At 37.6% G+C, this 18,992-nt stretch overlaps 2 protein-coding genes, 1 long non-coding RNA gene and 1 pseudogene across 3 annotated transcripts; 2 read left to right on the top strand and 2 right to left on the bottom strand.

The window, feature by feature from the left end:
• Positions 1-321: 321 nt before the first annotated feature.
• On the top strand, positions 322-2,693 carry LOC120002704 (peptidyl-prolyl cis-trans isomerase E). Its single transcript, XM_038851474.1, has 3 exons — positions 322-665; positions 1,371-1,580; positions 2,458-2,693. Exons 1-3 carry the CDS (start codon positions 356-358, stop codon positions 2,460-2,462), a joined length of 525 nt encoding a protein of 174 aa, XP_038707402.1. The 5' UTR covers positions 322-355; the 3' UTR covers positions 2,463-2,693.
• A 340-nt stretch (positions 2,694-3,033) lies between these two features.
• On the bottom strand, positions 3,034-6,721 carry LOC120001495 (annotated as a pseudogene).
• Positions 6,722-7,954: 1,233 nt separating this feature from the next.
• On the bottom strand, positions 7,955-9,849 carry LOC120002950. The gene is made up of 2 exons (XR_005469213.1): positions 9,632-9,849; positions 7,955-8,841 (listed from the first exon to the last, which is right to left on the bottom strand). It is a non-coding gene; the product is annotated as an uncharacterized LOC120002950 (long non-coding RNA).
• A 5,443-nt stretch (positions 9,850-15,292) lies between these two features.
• Positions 15,293-18,904, top strand: LOC120001995 (phosphatidylinositol 4-kinase gamma 7-like). Its single transcript, XM_038850524.1, has 2 exons — positions 15,293-15,509; positions 16,278-18,904. The coding sequence occupies exon 2, from the start codon at positions 16,598-16,600 to the stop codon at positions 18,482-18,484; it is 1,887 nt and encodes a 628-aa protein (XP_038706452.1). The 5' UTR covers positions 15,293-15,509; positions 16,278-16,597; the 3' UTR covers positions 18,485-18,904.
• Positions 18,905-18,992: the final 88 nt, after the last annotated feature.

The following is an 18,992-nucleotide window of genomic DNA, read 5'->3' as shown; positions in this document are numbered from 1 at the left end:
TCACAAATCTATGTGGTATTAAAATAGACATTGATTAAAAACATATATGTAGGACTCACTTTACATCCAACACTCCATATTAAATAGGGGTCTTTTAGAGGTCACTTTTTGGGGGGTCTCAAGCATTATTCTTGTGTGGGTTCCAACTTCCAACATTCCTCTCAAACAAGAGTCCATAAACATTGGGTCTCTCCTTGGACCCTTCACCATACGAATCACTCATTGGGCCTTTCACCATACCGGTCCCTTGGGCCTTCAAACACACCCGACTCCGATACCAAATCACTAATATAAAAAAGAAAAAACCATTCCATATTTCCATACAGGTAGTTCCATCAACCAAGGCGACAAGACAATGGCGCAGCAGGCGATGGGAGTGCAGAAGAACACACTCTACGTCGGTGGATTAGCGGAGGAGGTAAACGAGTCCATACTCCATTCGGCTTTTATACCGTTCGGAGACGTAAAGGACGTCAAGACACCGCTCGATCAGGCCACCCAAAAGCACAGGTCCTTCGGATTTGTTACCTTCCTCGAGAAGGAGGATGCTTCCGCCGCCATGGACAATATGGACGGGGCTGAGCTCTACGGACGCGTCTTGACAGTGAATTACGCACTCCCTGAGCGCATCAAGGGTGGCGAACAGGGCTGGGCCGCCCAACCTAGTACGTTCCCTCTTTCTTTCTCCTCCTTATTTTGACCCAAATTGTTAGGGTTTTAGAATCAATTGATTCTGAAACACTTACATTCTTATTACAGTTTAGAGCAATAAAATTACAGAATCTAGCTGCTTGATGTGCGAAAAACCTCAGTTTAATGATTCGTAGATGCGCTTCTGTATTGTGACGGTCCGTGTGAGTAAATTGAAACTGAGTAAATGGTAGTAGAAAGGGGAAAGAGGAGGATTAGATATAATAATAAAATCGGGAAAAAAAAAAAAGGACTTCCAATTTCTGTATAAGCTTTCAACTGTACTTTTCGTTATGCTTCTTAAGACCAAGAGCCCTGTGATTTACTTAATAAGTTGTTGTTATGCCTACTTGTGAAGATAATTTTTTTTTTTGTTCTTTAGAGTTTGTTTTCCTTTCCTGAGAAGTAGTATCATTAAGTTTTGGTTATTTTTCTTGTTCTTGTTGCCCTAAACTATCTTTTTTATCCAATTGGCTTGGATATATGTTCTTTCTTCCTTCGGCTAGTTTTATTTTTTCTAGTTCAAGGTTATAGTTTTTTAAGCAGGACTTGGTGTGCTGTATGCTTTCTTTTATGGATGTGAAAAGTCTTGGCTGCTACTTCAATATCTTTCTAGAGGTCATAATTGTTAGGACTGAATTTTTGGATAGTGTGATTTCTGACATTATTTCTTTCTTCAGTTTGGGCGGACGCTGACACATGGTTTGAGAGACAGCAACAAGAAGAGGAAATGCAGCGCATTCAGGCCGAGAACCGGGCTGCAATGGAAGCTGCAGAAGAACTGCACAGAAAGAAGGTGGCAGAGGAACGAGAGGGAGAAAAGGATGATGAAATGGAGATCAAAGATGACCCCATGGCTAGGGCTGAAGCTGAGGTTTTGAAACAGAACGGTTAGTCTTTTTGTTAGCATAGTTAGCTTTCAGAAGCTGAACCATTCTTCTTTTTGTATTAGAGTTCTTTTGAATGTATCATGTGATACTGAATTCTTCAGTGGTACATCTTCTAAGATATCAGTTATCTCATATAAATAAATAGTACCTTATGTCTTGGAAATTACTCTCTCTCTCCAGCTCTTCAAAGATATCAGTTATATCAATAGTACCTTACAACCTTACTTGAACAGGATCTGTTCTATAGGATCGTATATACAGTCTGCTAAATACACAGATTATTGAGTGAATACTCTTCATATATATATCCCTCTCTGAATTGTTAAGCAATTGAGTTTCATCTCAAAATAGTAGAATATTCACAGTGAAGACTCTCCTTGATCTTATGGCATCTGGTGATGTGTGATTTGTTCATCAGGTTTATGCTTATCTTTTTTGATCACTTCAGTTGGGCTTCTTTACTTGGGCATCTTACTTGAGTGACTCGATACAATTAGAAATAGTCAAATTGCCAGCAGTATGGCACTTTACTTTCACCATCTCTCCTGGTTTTGTTATTTAGGAAGTATCATTTTTTGAAGGTTATGCATGCTTGTCCGCGATGCTGTGAAACTTTTCTCAAGTTCATTTGAATTTTTATGATTACAAATACAAGCTGAATCTAATTGGATTTGCACTTGTGAATTTGTTCCGTATTTCTCTTCAGTGATGAATGGTGTCTTCAACTTACAATTAAAACTGAGTTTAATTGTGGGGTCAAATATCATCACTTCTGATGTTGTTACCGTATACCCTCTTGACCAAATTTTTGTAATGCAACTGATTGGATGTTTCCTAGAAACTTAATTCAAACGTTTGATGCATTTTGTTTGAACAGGGTGATGGCCGAGGTGATTTTAGCATGGCATAGAACCGGGTATGTGTTGAGCATCTATGTATGATTTTGCTATCATGTGAGGCAGCCAAAGGGAGCCATTGGATTTGGTGAATGTTGTATACCTTTGCCATGTAACAATCAATGTGTACCCAGATGTTTTTCGTGCTTACAATTAAAGGTTAGCCCATGCTGTAAAATCTTTCCGTTTTATGCTTACATTGTTTTTTCCCCTCTTATTGTTCTTGGCTTTTTATTACTTTGCCTTACTGCTGCTTTGCCAATTTGGAGAAAACAAAGAAAACCGTTCTTGCAAGCAAATGAAGTTAACGTCAAATATTATCATTCAAAAAACATTTTCTATATATATATATATATGTATATATATTTCCATTCCTTGCATCCCAATTTGCCCCGGACAATGTAGGGCATTCCTCAATGCAGTCCAAAACACCATTTTATCCTTCAAGAACAACTTATACAGAGTTACATCAGAATTACCAATTTACAGGGGCTTCAGTGGGCAATTGACTTAAAAAAAATCCAGTGAGCAAATTAAATATTACTGGAATGTTGTTAGTCCCCTGAATTGAAATTTTGTAAGATTTGTAATCAATTCAAACAAGTAAAAGTATGTACACCAGAAGAGTAAGCTAGGAATAGGGGATCTTTCTTATTTGTTTTTGCTGCCCGGGGAGTAGAAAAACAATAGTTGCCAGTTGCCACGAAGGCATCATGGAAAAACACCAACAAGAAACTCCAATTTGGGAAAAGCTCCATATGTATCACATGAAGCACTATAAGAAGCCATTGAAAGCCTAAAGCAGGGAAGCAAGCAAACATATACAGAACCGGAGGACTGAACTACAGAAAACAGGAAATGAAAATAATAATAATAATAATGATAATAACAGAGAAGTCATGCTAGTCATTTGTCTGTCTTTGGTCGCTTTTGAGCTTGGTCTGAGTCCTTCGTGCTGCTCATATCCTTGAGATGTGTCATTGCAACATTGCTTGAGGTAAGATTATGAGGATCCTGGAAAGCAATGAAAGAAATGTAATAAACACTCCGGCGAAGAAAGAGAGAGAACGAATGCGGTCCTCCAGCTAAATCATCCAACCTACTCGAATATAAATCTTAGATAGAAGTCCAGCAACCCATTTCATACCTTAGCAGCAGATGTTCCAGAACTCCGCCCTCTATTAGCCTGCTTACCAAGATCAATCTGAACGGAGATATTGGCCTGCGACAGGTCTACTCCAGTGCTCTGTAGCGCTTGAGCTAATGCATCGAACAACCTGGTTTCCCAAAAGCTACACATAAGTATAAACGAAAGCGTAGCTGTTGCCCAAACAACTAAAGCATTGATATGGCGACAAAGCAAGAATACTAAAGTACCCACCCTTGGGAGTAAACACTGGAGATGCTAATTGTCCCCCCTTCAATTGTCAGCTCATCCTGTTGGGTCAGCACATCAACCGCGGAGAGGACACTCTGTTGATTCTATATCAGAGAATTGTCTATGAGGAGGATGTGCCAGCACACCATCACTTCTGACAGCGGGCATGTTTCCTTGCAAAGCCAAGGGCAGAAGCACTCCCTTGTTTGCCAACTCAGATTGGGTATCTATTGCTTTGCTAGGGTCACAGTCCACTGGATTCTGCATGATCATGGTAGGAGTAACAGCAACGTTGTTCTCATCAAACTTCACCGGGTACCCTGACCCTGGACCAGGACTGTTTTTTATACCTTGTTGGTGACCAACCAAACTCGGATTGCACCAGCGACTATTTCTCTGTTTCAAGTAGGAAAGTAGGGTAAGCTGAAAGGCTTATTAGAAGGTGATGTAGTAGCATATTTAGATACATTCCATCCAAAGGTAATTACTTTGACAACCCCCATTCCAAAATCTTAACGGAAGCACTACATGTTCATAAATTTGGTGTCCATAATCTAGGTGGCATGAGGAGAAAATGGTTCCCCACACTTCTCCTCATGTCACTTAGATTATGGACACTTATGGACATCAAAATTATGGACATATATCGTTTTGGAAATCTTAATGGAACAGGATATCAACATAAGAATTGGCACAAGTTAGGTTAACATAAAGGCGATAATTCAAAAGGAACTCCTTTTCAGGTGTGATATTTTTATTTTGTTCTTCTTTCTTATTTTATTTTGTTTTATTTTATTTTTTTTGCCAATCAAGTTATCATAGAAGTATGTTAGAATGCGTCTCAATTTTCATCTATAGTCTGCACTCCACATGTGAAAATGTCCATCTTACACAGACGTAATTTCAGTTCTTCATAACAAATGCGCACCTTAGTTACTTTTAAAATCTTACCCATGGCATCAGCTTTGTTGGCTCTGGATAACCTGTGTATGAACCCTCGTACTTCTGAACCTTTTCTTGAAGACATTGGACATAATGGATAACCTGCACGATAAAGCTGATTCTCGGTCAATAAATTATCAGCATGTAAGTTTCTCAGCTAAATTAAACACAATTGAAACAGCTAAGTGCATATTTATGACATACATCTAACAGAAAAGATGCCGTGTCTCTTTTCTGATCATTGTATGATATGAGATCTCTCAACATCTGAAATCTGAAAGAAAACAGGTTCATCATGCAATGTCAAGATTAATTCTCAAATTTAGAAAAGATTACTAAAACATACTTTTTACAACCATGCGTGTATGCAATAAATCGATAATTTACCACAATAAACCAAGGCCAAACCCTAGGCCTAGTGGTGAGGTTGTTTCATAGCAACCTAGGTGTCCTCGATCCATATCTTGGAAATAGGCTCTCCATATTGAGGGGATAAGGCTAGGTATCTTGCCCTCCCCCTGCCCAGCATCCACTAACATAGCCTAGTGAACGGTTTTCATTTACCTTTAATGATAAACTGATAATTTATCTTGCACCATCGGCGACTACGAAATCATCAGAAACTGAAAACACTACACCGGAACTCCAAAAAATTAATTACAGAGAAAATGGTTTTTTGATATGGTTAACGGGATAGGCCCAAGACTTTAGCAACTAAAGAATCACTACTTGGGAAAATAACCAAGAAAATTTTTTGTCATCAAGTCACGCACTTTTCAATTTCATAAAGTAACATACAGATTCGTCATCACATTATACAATTCCATGCCCAGCTCCTAGTGCAATTGATTTACTTATTATGACAGAATATTTTTGCCAATTAGATTGACTAGTGTTCGAATGCTTATTCATATTCAGACGAAGATCTTCAAAAATGAAGCCACCTTAATTTAACTGAAACAGCATCAACTTGCTTAAGCAATGGCGCCACCATCAATCTCAAATTCTTAACAACCAGAATTGGAAAAAGGGTTGATATGAGCTTGCAGTCATGTTATCAATTTGCATGGTATAGGTTAGCATCCTTCCTACGAATCTACCCTCCAATCATATTATGGTTTAATCTGATGGAGCTCATGATTTCCACTACAATATTTACAAATTAAGTAAAGTAAAATATAAACCTAGTTCTCTCCAACATCATTATCATCAGAGTGTTGATTTTGCTTGGTCTATTACTATTACTCTATCCAAACTCGAAAAGGAAACCAATAGTAATATTGAAGAAATAGAATACCTCTCATTGATTTTGCTCCTTCTTCGCTGCTCAGTGACAGAGTGTTTTGATCGAACCGCATAAGCTTTATCACTGTTTTTTGCATCTGCCTCCAAATCCATATACCACACATCATGTTAAAAATTCATCCACAATTGTATGTGAAAGACCAGAGAAAATAGTTCCCAATACAAATGTATAATATCTGATCATGGCACACCCAGGGTTTCAAAGACCTAAAACGAAATGGATCTAATACGAGAAACAAAAATGGAGAAAATTCACGCGAACATACCTTTGGCAGTATGATTGCTGTTGGTGTTGATAGAAGTAGTGGTAGAATTGAAAGATGGTCCATTATTTCTGGCGGAAAATTCTTCGTCATCGTACTCTTCCTCTTCTAAGCTGCCCTTCTCTCCTCTCATCATCTCCAAATTACGGCAATACAAGAAAGGCAGGTAAGAACTCGAAATTTCGAGATTGAAAGAGGAACTAATGCTAGTCTAATCTGCGAACTACACGAGTTTGTTTTTGATTGGATTGTTTTTTCCGGCGAAGGACCACCGTGGTCCGTGGGTTGGCTTACGATTCCGGCTCTGCCAAATGGCTTCTGAAATTACGAGCCTCGTGGTCGTAGGTGTGGCAAATGGTAACTGACTAACTGGTGCGAAAGAGAAGAAATAATATCCTGTGGTCTAGTTCATCTAATCCCTGTGAGGTCGCTTTAATCTGACCAATAAGAGTTCCAGACAAAATCAAAGACACAAAGTATTGGAAATATGTGGGACCGTGTTAGTGGAATTTTTGGCTTGTTACCTGGTTGGCCACTAAACCTAAAAGACGTGAGGAAGACGCCGAAAGCTCGTGTGTGCTGTTGTTGGTGGGCCAGGATAATATTCAAGTTGAGAACCAAATAAAATTACAATAAGTCAATAATATCAAATGACCTCAAGTTTTAAATGAGCTTGCCTCGTATAATTATCGTATGTAATCAATCAATCTCTCTATAGTTTGAATCACGATTAGGCATATCAGTTATATGTCTGAAATTCAGATACAAGTTTAAATCGGAAAAGATTTTATGTTTGGACTTGAATTTCGAACATATTGATGTCAAGACTTGGTTTAATCTAAATCGGACAAATTCGATCATCCGGGACCGAATAGAATTTTGTCACCCGTAGCTACAACCTCACGTTGTTCACATGCTCGTATGACTTTGCTCCTAACATTTGGTGCTGCAATTTTGCTAATTATAGAATTATCGCTCTTAAATTAATTAAACTAGATAGACATTAAAACAACCTTAATGTCTGAAAGCCAAGCATAGGGGTGTAGACAGTAGGTTACGATCAGTTTTTTTTTTACATGAATTTAATCGGTCAATCTATTAGTTATTGGCGTTAATTTCAGTTATTAACCAACCGATCGATCCGTTTGATTTGTATTTTTTTTTTAACATCCAAGCCCGTTCAGAAACATAGTTCAAGCCTATTTATACCTAAGCCTGGCCCATGAAACCAACATGAACCAAGAACCACGGTTGCTCTTCCTCTTGACCCATATACATGGGCCCAAAGCTCACATGACACACATCTAATCTAATGTTATAACTCTTTAAAAGTTTTCTTCTTCATCTCTTCGAATTCTCCCATCCTTCCAAGACTCTCTGTTACCCTGTTTTTTGTCCAGCCTTTTCTCCTTCTACTTATTTTCTTGGCCTTAATATTTGCTCCTTTTATTTTCCTTCTAGTCTTGCCATTCTTATTTGTCTTTTTGTGGGTCTGTTTCAAGATTCTTTACATATTCACCATTAGATTTAACAAACGGATCCTTGGGTTCTTGTAAAAGAAAAAAAAAGGAGGGAGGAGGAGGAGGAAGATGTAAAGGAAAGAGTATTTATACAGCAAATGCTAAAAATAAAAATAAAAATAATTATACAGCAAATTCAGACTACATATAGTACTGCAGCAGCATGCGGTCAATGACCAATACAAACTTTACTAGAGAAATGCTTTGAAGCAGCGGCTATGGCTTCCTCTGGCCCAAGATTGGGTGCCAGTAGACTATTATTACTCTTTCTCCCACTTGTTTTGGTTCCACCATCACCCGAGCCAAATAAGAAGGAAGCTAAGAACTTCAAGACTGATGAAGGGTTGCACCAGCTCATCACTTTCTTACCCTTACCTATCTTAATTAATTATACTATTTGGAATCACCAACCCTCAACACTCTTTATCACACAAAGAGTAGTTGCTTTAGAATGTGTGTAGTTGTTGTGGTGCATCACTTTTGGTTGAATTGGGTCTTATATAGGTTTTGATTTCTTGGTGAGTAAGCCAATTTTGGTTTGACTGCTTTACATTTGTAGAGAAAATGGAAGGATCCTGGCAAATGAACAAAAGATGTTCCATTTTCTAGGAAACCTTGTTCAACGGATGTGTCAATTCTAGTAGAGATTGACACAATATGACCGCATACATATTTGGCAGCTTCCATTGCCCATGCGTACTTACTACTTTCTTGTGCTTCAAGGGAAAGGCAGAGACCATTTGACCTCAATTCAATGCAGGACAAAAGACATATATATCACGTGATATGTTTGACACGTACGGGAGGATCTCCAGATCTCCGTATTGAAGCTAAGCCCAACAAGACATAGGCCCGGTAATGTACAAGTGTTTAGTCAATCTGGAAGTGGGCCGGGCTTGCTATTTCATTCATAATGACTTTCAACCAGAGTGCGAGCTAATTGGGCCATATAGAGACCTGGTCCACATCAGCGATGCCTTTCAATTATGGCCTACTTTTACAAACAATATTGACAGAGATAACACTAGTAGAAATACTGGAGAATAATAGTCGTAGATATACTTGTTGAATGATTGGTAGAGACCTGGTCCCCATTGCTATCCTCATTTTAATTATGCATTGTAATTGTAACAGACGTAAATAAATGTAAAAATAAATAAAAATTAATTTAGAAAATAAATATGATTAATTAAAATATTTATAAATAGTTAGAAAACATGAGTTACATGTTTTTTTTGTCTTACAAATATAAATATATCCAAATAAATTCATACATTTTTACATAAATTAAAATGAGGATAGCAATGGGGATATGAGAGATATAAGGGATAAAGGATAAAATGGGGATAACAATTAAGTACTGAGGACATAATGAGAAAACAAACCAAAATGCTATTAAAATTGTTCAAAATGAGAGCATCCTCAAAAGTCTTTAAAATACTCCCAAAATTGTATTGGTTTTGCTATCTGAAAATACTTGTTTACCAGTCACAAAACATTTATGCCAGAGACAATCATAAATATTTATAAAAATTGTTTACCAGACTGGGCCTTATATACCAAATAAATTTTATTTTAGTGACCACCCCAGGATGGCTGAGTTGTATGATTTCATGTTTTGTTTATGCCTTGATGGTCTTGTTTTTGATGAGTTTCGCCTATCCATTGGCTAGTCAAAATTGTATTTTGACCTTCCTTTAAAAAAAAAAAAAAAAAAGAGCATGAATCATCGGACCCAATGTATTACCTCACAACGTCAGGAGCCGTTGCAACAATACAACCATCACTTTGGCGCCCTCCGATGCGGACAACACTCGGACAGATTTCCACCTTTGTATGATGGATGAGCACGAGCCAACTGCCGCAGCATATAATACTGTCAGAATAAGCGGCACATTTAGCTCACAATCCGACAAAACGGAGCTCCGTTTACATGAACAGGAGGTGTGCTGGAAATCCAATCCCCATGTGCACGGCCCATAGATATTATACGAATCCGCGGCAACTTTTCCTTTATTGTTTGATCCGTACAGGAACAACAATAACAAGTTGGTGCATTTCGAAGGAATCTTAATTTCATTTAAAGGGTGGGGACGTGGCGTGGTGTCGTTTTGTCTCCCTGCGATTTGTATGTACTACGTATCTGGCACAACACATGAATCCTTCCTCTCCATTACAAGGAGTGGCGGTCCACACTCGTATAACAATGAATCTCTTTATAGAGCAGGAAAATATAAATTAAATCAGATACATTATGTATCTAGGATTTCTTTTTTGATAAATTTAATAAAAAAACGGAATAATAAATGAATATTTATTATAGAATTCTTGAATTTCATCTTAAATTGTGTTAAGAGTGATCATGATTACTGCATGTGTGTCAAGGTCGTTATGGCACCTCACCATCACCAGCTTAGACCAAGAAATATGGTACCTTCCAAGTCGGTTTCCATATGATAATGTTGGGGGAAAATAATAATATTGTGAAATTAAACAACAAATAAATAAATAAATACGTGGCAGGATAATCCCGACAGGTCATATATAAAAATGATAATGCGACTCTTATCTTATTCCCACCCCCAGTCCCCACCACATGCCCAAGTTGTTCAAAAAGAACATGTGGGCCACGTATAAATCATGGTTGTTTGTTGCGAAGGAATTTTCATCAAAGCCGTTCAATTACGTGGGCCACGTATAAATCAAGTTTAATCTGGTGAAATGGAAACAAAAGTTAACGGTCAAGATTCGTTTGATAACCACGATTCGGCGACGTACGTAGTAGTCCAGAGAGAGTGTTCGCAACCTTGACCGGCCCCCACGTTCTCTGACTAGATATCAATCAAACGTTGTCGTCCTATATCTTTTAATTTCACGGTGACCAATTAAATAGTGTATGTGTTTGGCATTGTGTTGTAACTGTGTTCAGTTGCAACACACCTCACAGCACCACAGTTTTTTGTGACACGCCAAACAACTTTTGCGTTCTAACTCACCTCACAGCACCACAGCTTTTTACCTCACAGCACCTCACCACACCTCACCACACTCCCAAACACTTACAATATATGTTGACTTGTCCTACGTAATCAAATTAGGTCAATTATTGTATTTTAGATTAATTTACAAGGTAAACCTTGAGTGATTTTATATTAATATTATTAGTCATCTAATATAAATGTAATTTTGATACGTCAAATGCACCGCACCACAGTTTTAAAAGTTATGCGTCAAACAGTTTTTTGCGTTTCAACTCACCTTACAGCACCACAGTTTTATAACTCACAGCACCACACCACACCTCACAGCACCTCACAGCATTCCCAAACAAGTAAAAGTTGTAGTTGTAACTATCAAAAAAACGCTTGGACCCACAGGTCATATAATGACAAACTCAAGTTGGACTATCAAAGTCCACGGGTCTAACCAATGCATTTAGGTTCACACTAGGGTCCATTATGAGTCTCATATGCAACCTTCGAGGCATTGTCTAGTGACAGTAGAGCCACGTGAAGCATGTCTGACTATAACGACTAACGTCTCCCCCTATACTTACTTTACTGTATTCATAATGATTTTCCCTTCAACAGGAACTATGTCTCGCAGTACCTTTACTGTATTAGCGCTGCTCTATCAAAGGCGTTGACACACCCCGAGCGCCAACTCATAGTATGATCATTCCCCAAGGGAGCATCATCCAATCCTGACATTCTCACCTTACTTTTCGTCTACCAACTCTGATACCACCAAGATACTTGACTTTCATACACTTACACCATGCAGTCCCATCTAATAGGACACAAGTGGGTAACCCAACTTCCGAGGCCGATCCTCTCTTTCATATAAATACTCTTCTCCTACCTTGGAGAAGGGGGTCTGACATTCCAAGCCAGAAACTTAAACTCTCTGACCCCCTCACTAGAACATTCAGCCACAAACACTCGGACCATCGCCGGTCTCCCATCTTCGACCATTATTGATTTGATCGTTGGAGCCTCTACTACCGGCACTCTTCAGTCCGGTCCAAGAGCTTTCACAGTCGTTCTTGTTGTGATGTTTGCAGGATTCAAAGGTGCAAACGAGCCTCTCAAATATAAAAGTTGAGTATTCAACGATGATAGAATTTGCCCCTACAGTAATGTAATCTATGATTCTATCCTTTACATAATTGCAGGGTGTGCATCCATTTGGCCATGCACTTTTGTCACTCCATTAACATACATGCATGTCTCTAAACCCCAATCCCATAAGGCCACAACATCCCACATAGGAGAAATCAAAGGCCATGGATACAATGGATAATTAAATTCAAAATTTATTTTTAAATGTTAGAACAAAAATGTTCACATTGTCAAGTAACCCAAAATGACGGGTATGCATGTAAAAATAATAATCTTTTTGCGGCTCCGTTTGGTATATCATTTCAAAACTAACAGATATGTTGGTTTTAAAATAATATTTTAAATATTAGCATAGATGTTGCCTAACTGCTTGATTCAATTTTGATAGTATTTATAATGTTCAAAATACCGTGAAAAAAATACATATAAAGGTATTATGCATTTTAAATAAAACAAAGACAATTAATTAGTGAATAGTTCCATATTTCTCTAAATTTCTAATTAAACAACATGTTAGTACTAAAAAAATATTTGCATACTTAAAGAAAATATAAATATTTATATTAAAAGGTTAAATAAACTACAGTTAATATTAAAAAGTATTTACATACTTAAAGAAAATATAAATATTTACATACAAAATCTCCTATAAGAACATCTATAAATTTAAACTTATGGATGTCCCTGTTTCTGTGTGAAAAATTTGACGAAGTGATTTAACTTGTTTTGGGCCCCACACCTTTTGATAAATAAATGACGCCTGTAAGTTTAAATTTACGGGCATCCGTATAGAAGCCCAACTCAATATTTACATATTTAAAAAGTTAAATAAACTACATATGAGGTGTGGGTATATTCTAGTGATGAGTGAGGGGTGGATATATATATTTGGAATATGATTTTAAAAAGTTGAGTGTTATGGGTATTTAGGGTTAAAATAATGAAATGCCATCTTAAAGTAAAATTCCAAGTGTTTAAAAAATTAAAATGCAACCAAAAATATCTTTCAAAAATAGTGTTTGGTAGAAAATTAGCATAAATTCTATTTAAAATGCTATATCAAACGGAACTAATTAAGTGATAGGTCTTTTAAAACCACGAGAAATCATGTGTGGATTTGAACTTCGACAGGGAGTTGCAATCATGTGTAGATTAATCTTGTGTGATCCATTTTCTCTATGTTTAGAGCAACATCATATACCAATTTCAATAAGGAATTGTGAGTCTTTAACCAATCTAAGTTTTGATGATTTGAATCGTCCCACCTTCTCTAAATGTTTTAACGAAACATGCGAAGGCAAGACTTGTGACTGAAGTAAAGTCGTAACAAGGAAGCGATATAGGAAAGTGCTGCTCAATCACCTCCTTTTCAAGGTAATGCTTGTTTGGTATTGTGATTTGACAATGCTTTACACTCAAAAAGAAAACTAAACTCGAGTGTTAATTTGAAAATTGTTCATAAGAACACTAACACTGAAACATCTTGGTGGTTAATTTTACTAACAATATTGGTCCAGTTTCAAGTAAACGTATATAATAATTAGATTTCGATATTATCCATTATCAACATCAAGACAACTTATGTACTTATCATATATATATAGAAAGGTTAATTACTTTCCATCCCTCAACTATTGATCGGATTTTATTTTCATCCTTTATCCTCTCTTTTTTCCTCCCTTTTTCATCCCCGAACTATGAGAAAGTATCTCGTTTGTCCTATATATATATATATATATAACTAAATAGTTGTTATTGTGTGGAACTTAAGCAAGCAAGCAGAGCAACAATCACTCTCCGGCTACAAATTATCACTACTTAAGTTAATCCCATATTTCTCCCTCAACATATTTTCAATATAAATAATAATCATGTAAAATAATAACTTTTTTTATAAGTAAGAAAATGCATTAGAAAAGAAGAAAAAAAGGTTATTATTTTACATGATAATAACACTAGTGAGTTGTCTGCATATGCTTCCCTTCATGGGCACATATTTATACAGGCTACAAGGGTTCCATCTGCGTGAGGATGATTTTGTTGTTTATTTTAAATATTTAGTTTATTATTGCAATAATTAAGAAAAAATGATTTAAGCCAAATGTACTCATTAGCTCGACCGGCTTAGTCAAGTCATATACTCACTATAAGACATCGAAATAATAGTGTACTTTTGCATACACAGAGACAAATTTGTAACCATATGAGGTTTATTATTACTATTTTTTTTTTCCTTTTGGGATAAGTACTAGGGTTATAATATTCTCTACACATTTTTATTTATTTATTTTGCAACAAAAGAGCATTTTAATATATACATTTTTTTTCTAATTTTTAATAAAAATAAATATTTTCAAAGTCTATAAATGCTCGATTTTAAATATCTTACCATTTTCATCAAAATCCACGGCAAGATATTTTCTAAAAAAAAAAAATATTTTTCAAAGTCTATAAATGCTCTATTGTACATATTTTACCATTTTCATCAAATACACGGCAAAATTTTTCTAAAAAAGTAACTTTGTTCATAAAAAAAATAAAGCTGAACAAAATTTAAAGGGACATTTAACAAACTACTTACCATTATTTTGCTTGGTAAATTGATATAAATCTATTATTTTTTTTTTTAATTAGACAACTTTAAATAGCACTGAAGAAGAGACGTCGATGTATTAGTTAATGGTAATAGAAAATCATTTAATAATTTTAAATGTTATACTTGTTTAAATCCATAAGAAACCTTAATGTGCAAGGAAAAAATCCAATTCAGTTACTTTAAGTGTATCAAATATTGGTGGATTTAATTGAATAATTTTGCAAATTATGCTAAGATTTATTTCTTTTTTTCGGATTGGGGTTATTTTCGTCATTCGGGACCATTTATTGGGGGTAGTTTAGTATTTGGAGTCAATCGAGCCAATTAGACGGTGTGGTGTGGCTTGGGGGGCATGGAGGGATTCGACGATCAGATCGGCAAAGCACAGAAAATTGTAAACAACCTCACCATTCGGTGACAGCCTGACACTACCAGTAAAGACGGTGACCCTGCCACATCATTTCCAATCACTTATCTCCACGTCACCAACCTGCTTGTAATCCGAATACACTCTTGATCCAACGGCTTTCATTTTCTCACCGCATCCCCCATCCAACGGCTTTTGTCCCCTATTCTAGACTCTTCTTAATTCCAATCAAGAGCGAGAAACGTAGAGAGAGTAAGGTGGTCTTCTCTCAACCAGGGTTAGTTTTTAACCATACTGAGTTAAGAGTGGAACGTCTTTTAGAGGAGGGAGAGAGAGAGATGAACTGAGCGAATTGACAAACAAATAGCGAGGAAGAGAGGAAAAAAGAGAGGGGGTTTTCACTGAGTCGACTCGGACGTTTTGTTCTTGTTATTGGACTCGGCACGTTGAACCTACCCTCCCTTCCTTCGATTCTTTGTCATCTTCGGAGGTTTTATTTGATCGATTCGTTCGATTGGTTTCTTTCAGATCTCGCAATCTGGTGAGTGGTTAGCCATTTCCTTTCTTGATCATGTATTTCTTTAGCTCATTAATGTCGGATAATATTCGGTGATGGCCTTTTGCGGTCGATCTGATTAGTGTGTCTTTTCTACCTTCTTGTTATGGCTTCGGATATGATATATCAGTAGGAGTTCTTCAGTATTTCAGTATTTTGTTTTCCGAGCGGTGCAGATATTGGTATTTTTGTCGAAACGGTGTAACTATTGAATTTTCTTAGGATTTAATTCGATGTAGTGTGGTCACGGTAGACAGAAGAGGCAAAGAATCTTGCACCTTCTGATAGAAGTCTTTTTTATTTTTATTTATTGTAGAGTAATGCATTGAATAGAGTTTATGCCATTTATTTTTATTCTCTGTTTTACTTGGCAAACAAAGAGAGCCTTTGATGTATTAACGTGTATATTTGTGTTTTGTCGTTTGTGTCATTCCTGGTGTTTTCGTTTGGGGTAATTGACTACTGATGTTATTTGTGGAGGAGCATCAGTTACTAATAAAAACTTGCCAAATGTGATCAAGGTCTTCAAGCGTCTAGATACATTGAATACTATGGAGTAGGATGCTCGTACACTCTCATTTGTTAACTGATGGAAGCTTTAATCTAGTAGAAAGGAGATGGAATTATTCTTTTACTGAATATCAAGTGATTCCTTTTTTGCTTCCCTACTGCCTACGGTTTATTTGCAGTTTTCTTGTAAATTCTTTTGGTATCTAAATCTGATTTGATCTCTGTGCTTTTATTCAAATCCAGATTCTCGATTGCGCATATTTCAGCATCTTAAGATGGGGAGCTTAATGTTGCATTGAGCTCCATCCTTTCCTCTGTCTCTACTTTTGGCTCTGTAATTTCTGGTTGCTGAGTTGTGTTGGGGCCAGCTTATCGATTAATGCTATTTTGGCTTTCATACTCCTTGCTTAATCAATTGCAATTGGCGTTGGAGTTCGGCGTATTTTTGGTAGGGAAGAAGTTCTCTTCCTCCAACATCGCCTTCGCTCTTGCCATACTCAGAAGCGATCAATATCTTGGTTTGTTTCACGTCTCGTAATCTGGATAGCCCAGTTCAGACCCAGATGGCAGTGGTAGTGTTTAAGAGCCCAGTCGGTGGGGAATACCATGGGAACAATAGAGTGGAAGGTAAACAACCTACCGGGAGAAGACGGGTTTTTGTGCAAACAGAAACTGGTTGTGTCCTGGGGATGGAGTTGGACCGTGGTGACAATGCTCATACTGTGAAAAGAAGGTTGCAGCTTGCCCTTAATGTCCCCACGGATGAGAGCTCACTGACATTTGGGGATATGGTGTTGAAGAACGATCTAAGTGCTGTTCGAAATGATTCTCCTCTACTTTTAACACGCAACTATATGCACAGGAGTTCCTCCACTCCTTGTCTTTCACCTACTGGGAGGGATATCCAACAGAGAGATTGGAGTGGCCCTATTGAGATTTTAGGTCGGTCAGATCGCTTTGCTAAAACAAAACAACTGGTGAAGGACGTTGTGAAGGCAATTAAGATGGGTGTTGATCCAGTTCTTGTTCATAGTGGACTTGGAGGTGCATACTACTTCAGAAATACCAGAGGTGAGAGTGTTGCAATTGTGAAGCCGACGGATGAAGAACCTTTTGCACCAAACAACCCTAAAGGCTTTGTGGGTAAAGCCCTTGGCCAACCAGGTTTGAAGCGGTCAGTGCGGGTTGGGGAGACAGGGTTCAGAGAAGTTGCAGCCTACCTTTTGGACTATGATCACTTTGCAAATGTGCCTTCAACTGCCCTTGTGAAGATTACTCACTCAATTTTCAACGTCAATGATGGGGTGAATGGGAACAAGCCTCTTGGAAAGAAGCAGGTTAGCAAGATTGCTTCTTTCCAACAGTTCATACAGCATGATTTTGATGCCAGTGATCATGGGACATCAAGCTTCCCTGTTTCTGCTGTGCACCGCATAGGTATATTAGATATTAGGATACTAAACACGGACAGGCATGCTGGAAACCTTCTAGTGAGAAAACTTGATGGTGTGGGGAGGTTTGGTCAAGTGGAGCTAATTCCGATCGATCATGGCCTTTGTCTGCCTGAAACATTGGAGGATCCATACTTTGAGTGGATTCATTGGCCTCAGGCGTCAATTCCATTCTCTGATGATGAGCTCGACTATATACGGAACCTTGATCCTGCAAGGGATTGTGAGATGCTGCGGATGGAGCTCCCCATGATTCGAGAGGCTTGTCTTCGGGTTTTGGTTCTCTGCACAATTTTTCTGAAGGAAGCTGCTGAGTATGGCCTCTGTCTTGCTGAAATTGGAGAGATGATGAGTCGGGAATTTCGAGCCGGTGAAGAGGAACCAAGTGAGCTCGAGGTTGTATGTATTGAGGCAAGGGGGTTAATTGCAGACAGGGAGGAGCTGTTATCCCCCAGGGAAGATTTGGAAGATGAGGAGTTTCTATTCGATGTTGACTGTGATGAAGTGGGAGTTGACTTCACCTCAAAGATGGCTGCAGATGATTATATGTCAAGGGTACCATTTCACTTTGGTAATGGTCGTTTACTTGCAAAACTGGAGGAAAGCATTGAGGAGGAAGAGGAGAGCGGAGAGGAAGAAGCAGCTGGACAAGAGGGTTTTGCAGGTCTGCTTGTTCCTGAAAGGTTCCCAGCTGTTTCAAAACTGTCAATGTCATTAAAGAATTCCATTTTAGGTGACAAGAACCTGAAATATCAAAAATTTTCAGGAGCAAAACCTGAAAATGGCTGTCTCTCAGGCACATCATCTGGGCATAGGAGTGCGAATGAGCAACTTCCTGCGAGCATGTGCTTCGTAAAACTTGCAGATATGAATGAGGAGGAGTGGGTACTGTTTCTTGATAAATTTCAGGAGCTGTTATACCCAGCATTTGCCAAACGGAAATCAGTTACCATAGGTCAGAGGCAGAGGCAGAGACTTGGTACTTCATGCCAGTTTTGAAGTTGAGAATCTGGTATATTAGTGAATAGAGGACTGAAGGTGAAAAAAAAAAGTCATTTTGGTTTGTTGCGATGAATGGTTTGATAGCTTAGGTTTGGTCACAAGTTTTCTCACCGGTGGTGTGGTAGAGTTGGGAGCAACAGTAGAAGGAAGTGATGTAAATATTGTTGGCATCGGCCAAGGGAAGAGCTGAGTAGAATTGTTTGTTTTCCTTCTATGTTTTTTTTTTTTCTATCTTTTCTTTTTGGGGGTTGCTAATTCCTCATGGACTTGTTTGATAAATAATTTGTAGAATCAGATCCTTTATAGAAAAGAAAAAAGAACATATGGAAGTTTATGTAAATATTGACCTCTCAGTTTTCCTGAGCATGCTTTGGAAGTTATATATGTTTATATTTTCATCAGCTGGATTAGTCAGAACCAACTGTTGTTGATAATATTTCCTGTCGTCTGAAATATGTGGGATTGTGTCATGCATCTTCATAGTTTTATACTTCTATGATTATTA

This window comes from Tripterygium wilfordii, chromosome 7 (genome assembly GCF_013401445.1).
Source record: "Tripterygium wilfordii isolate XIE 37 chromosome 7, ASM1340144v1, whole genome shotgun sequence".
Classification (NCBI taxonomy): domain Eukaryota; kingdom Viridiplantae; phylum Streptophyta; class Magnoliopsida; order Celastrales; family Celastraceae; genus Tripterygium; species Tripterygium wilfordii.
The sequence above is the reverse complement of the archived record's forward strand: the minus strand, read 5'-3'. Positions and strand labels throughout refer to the sequence as shown.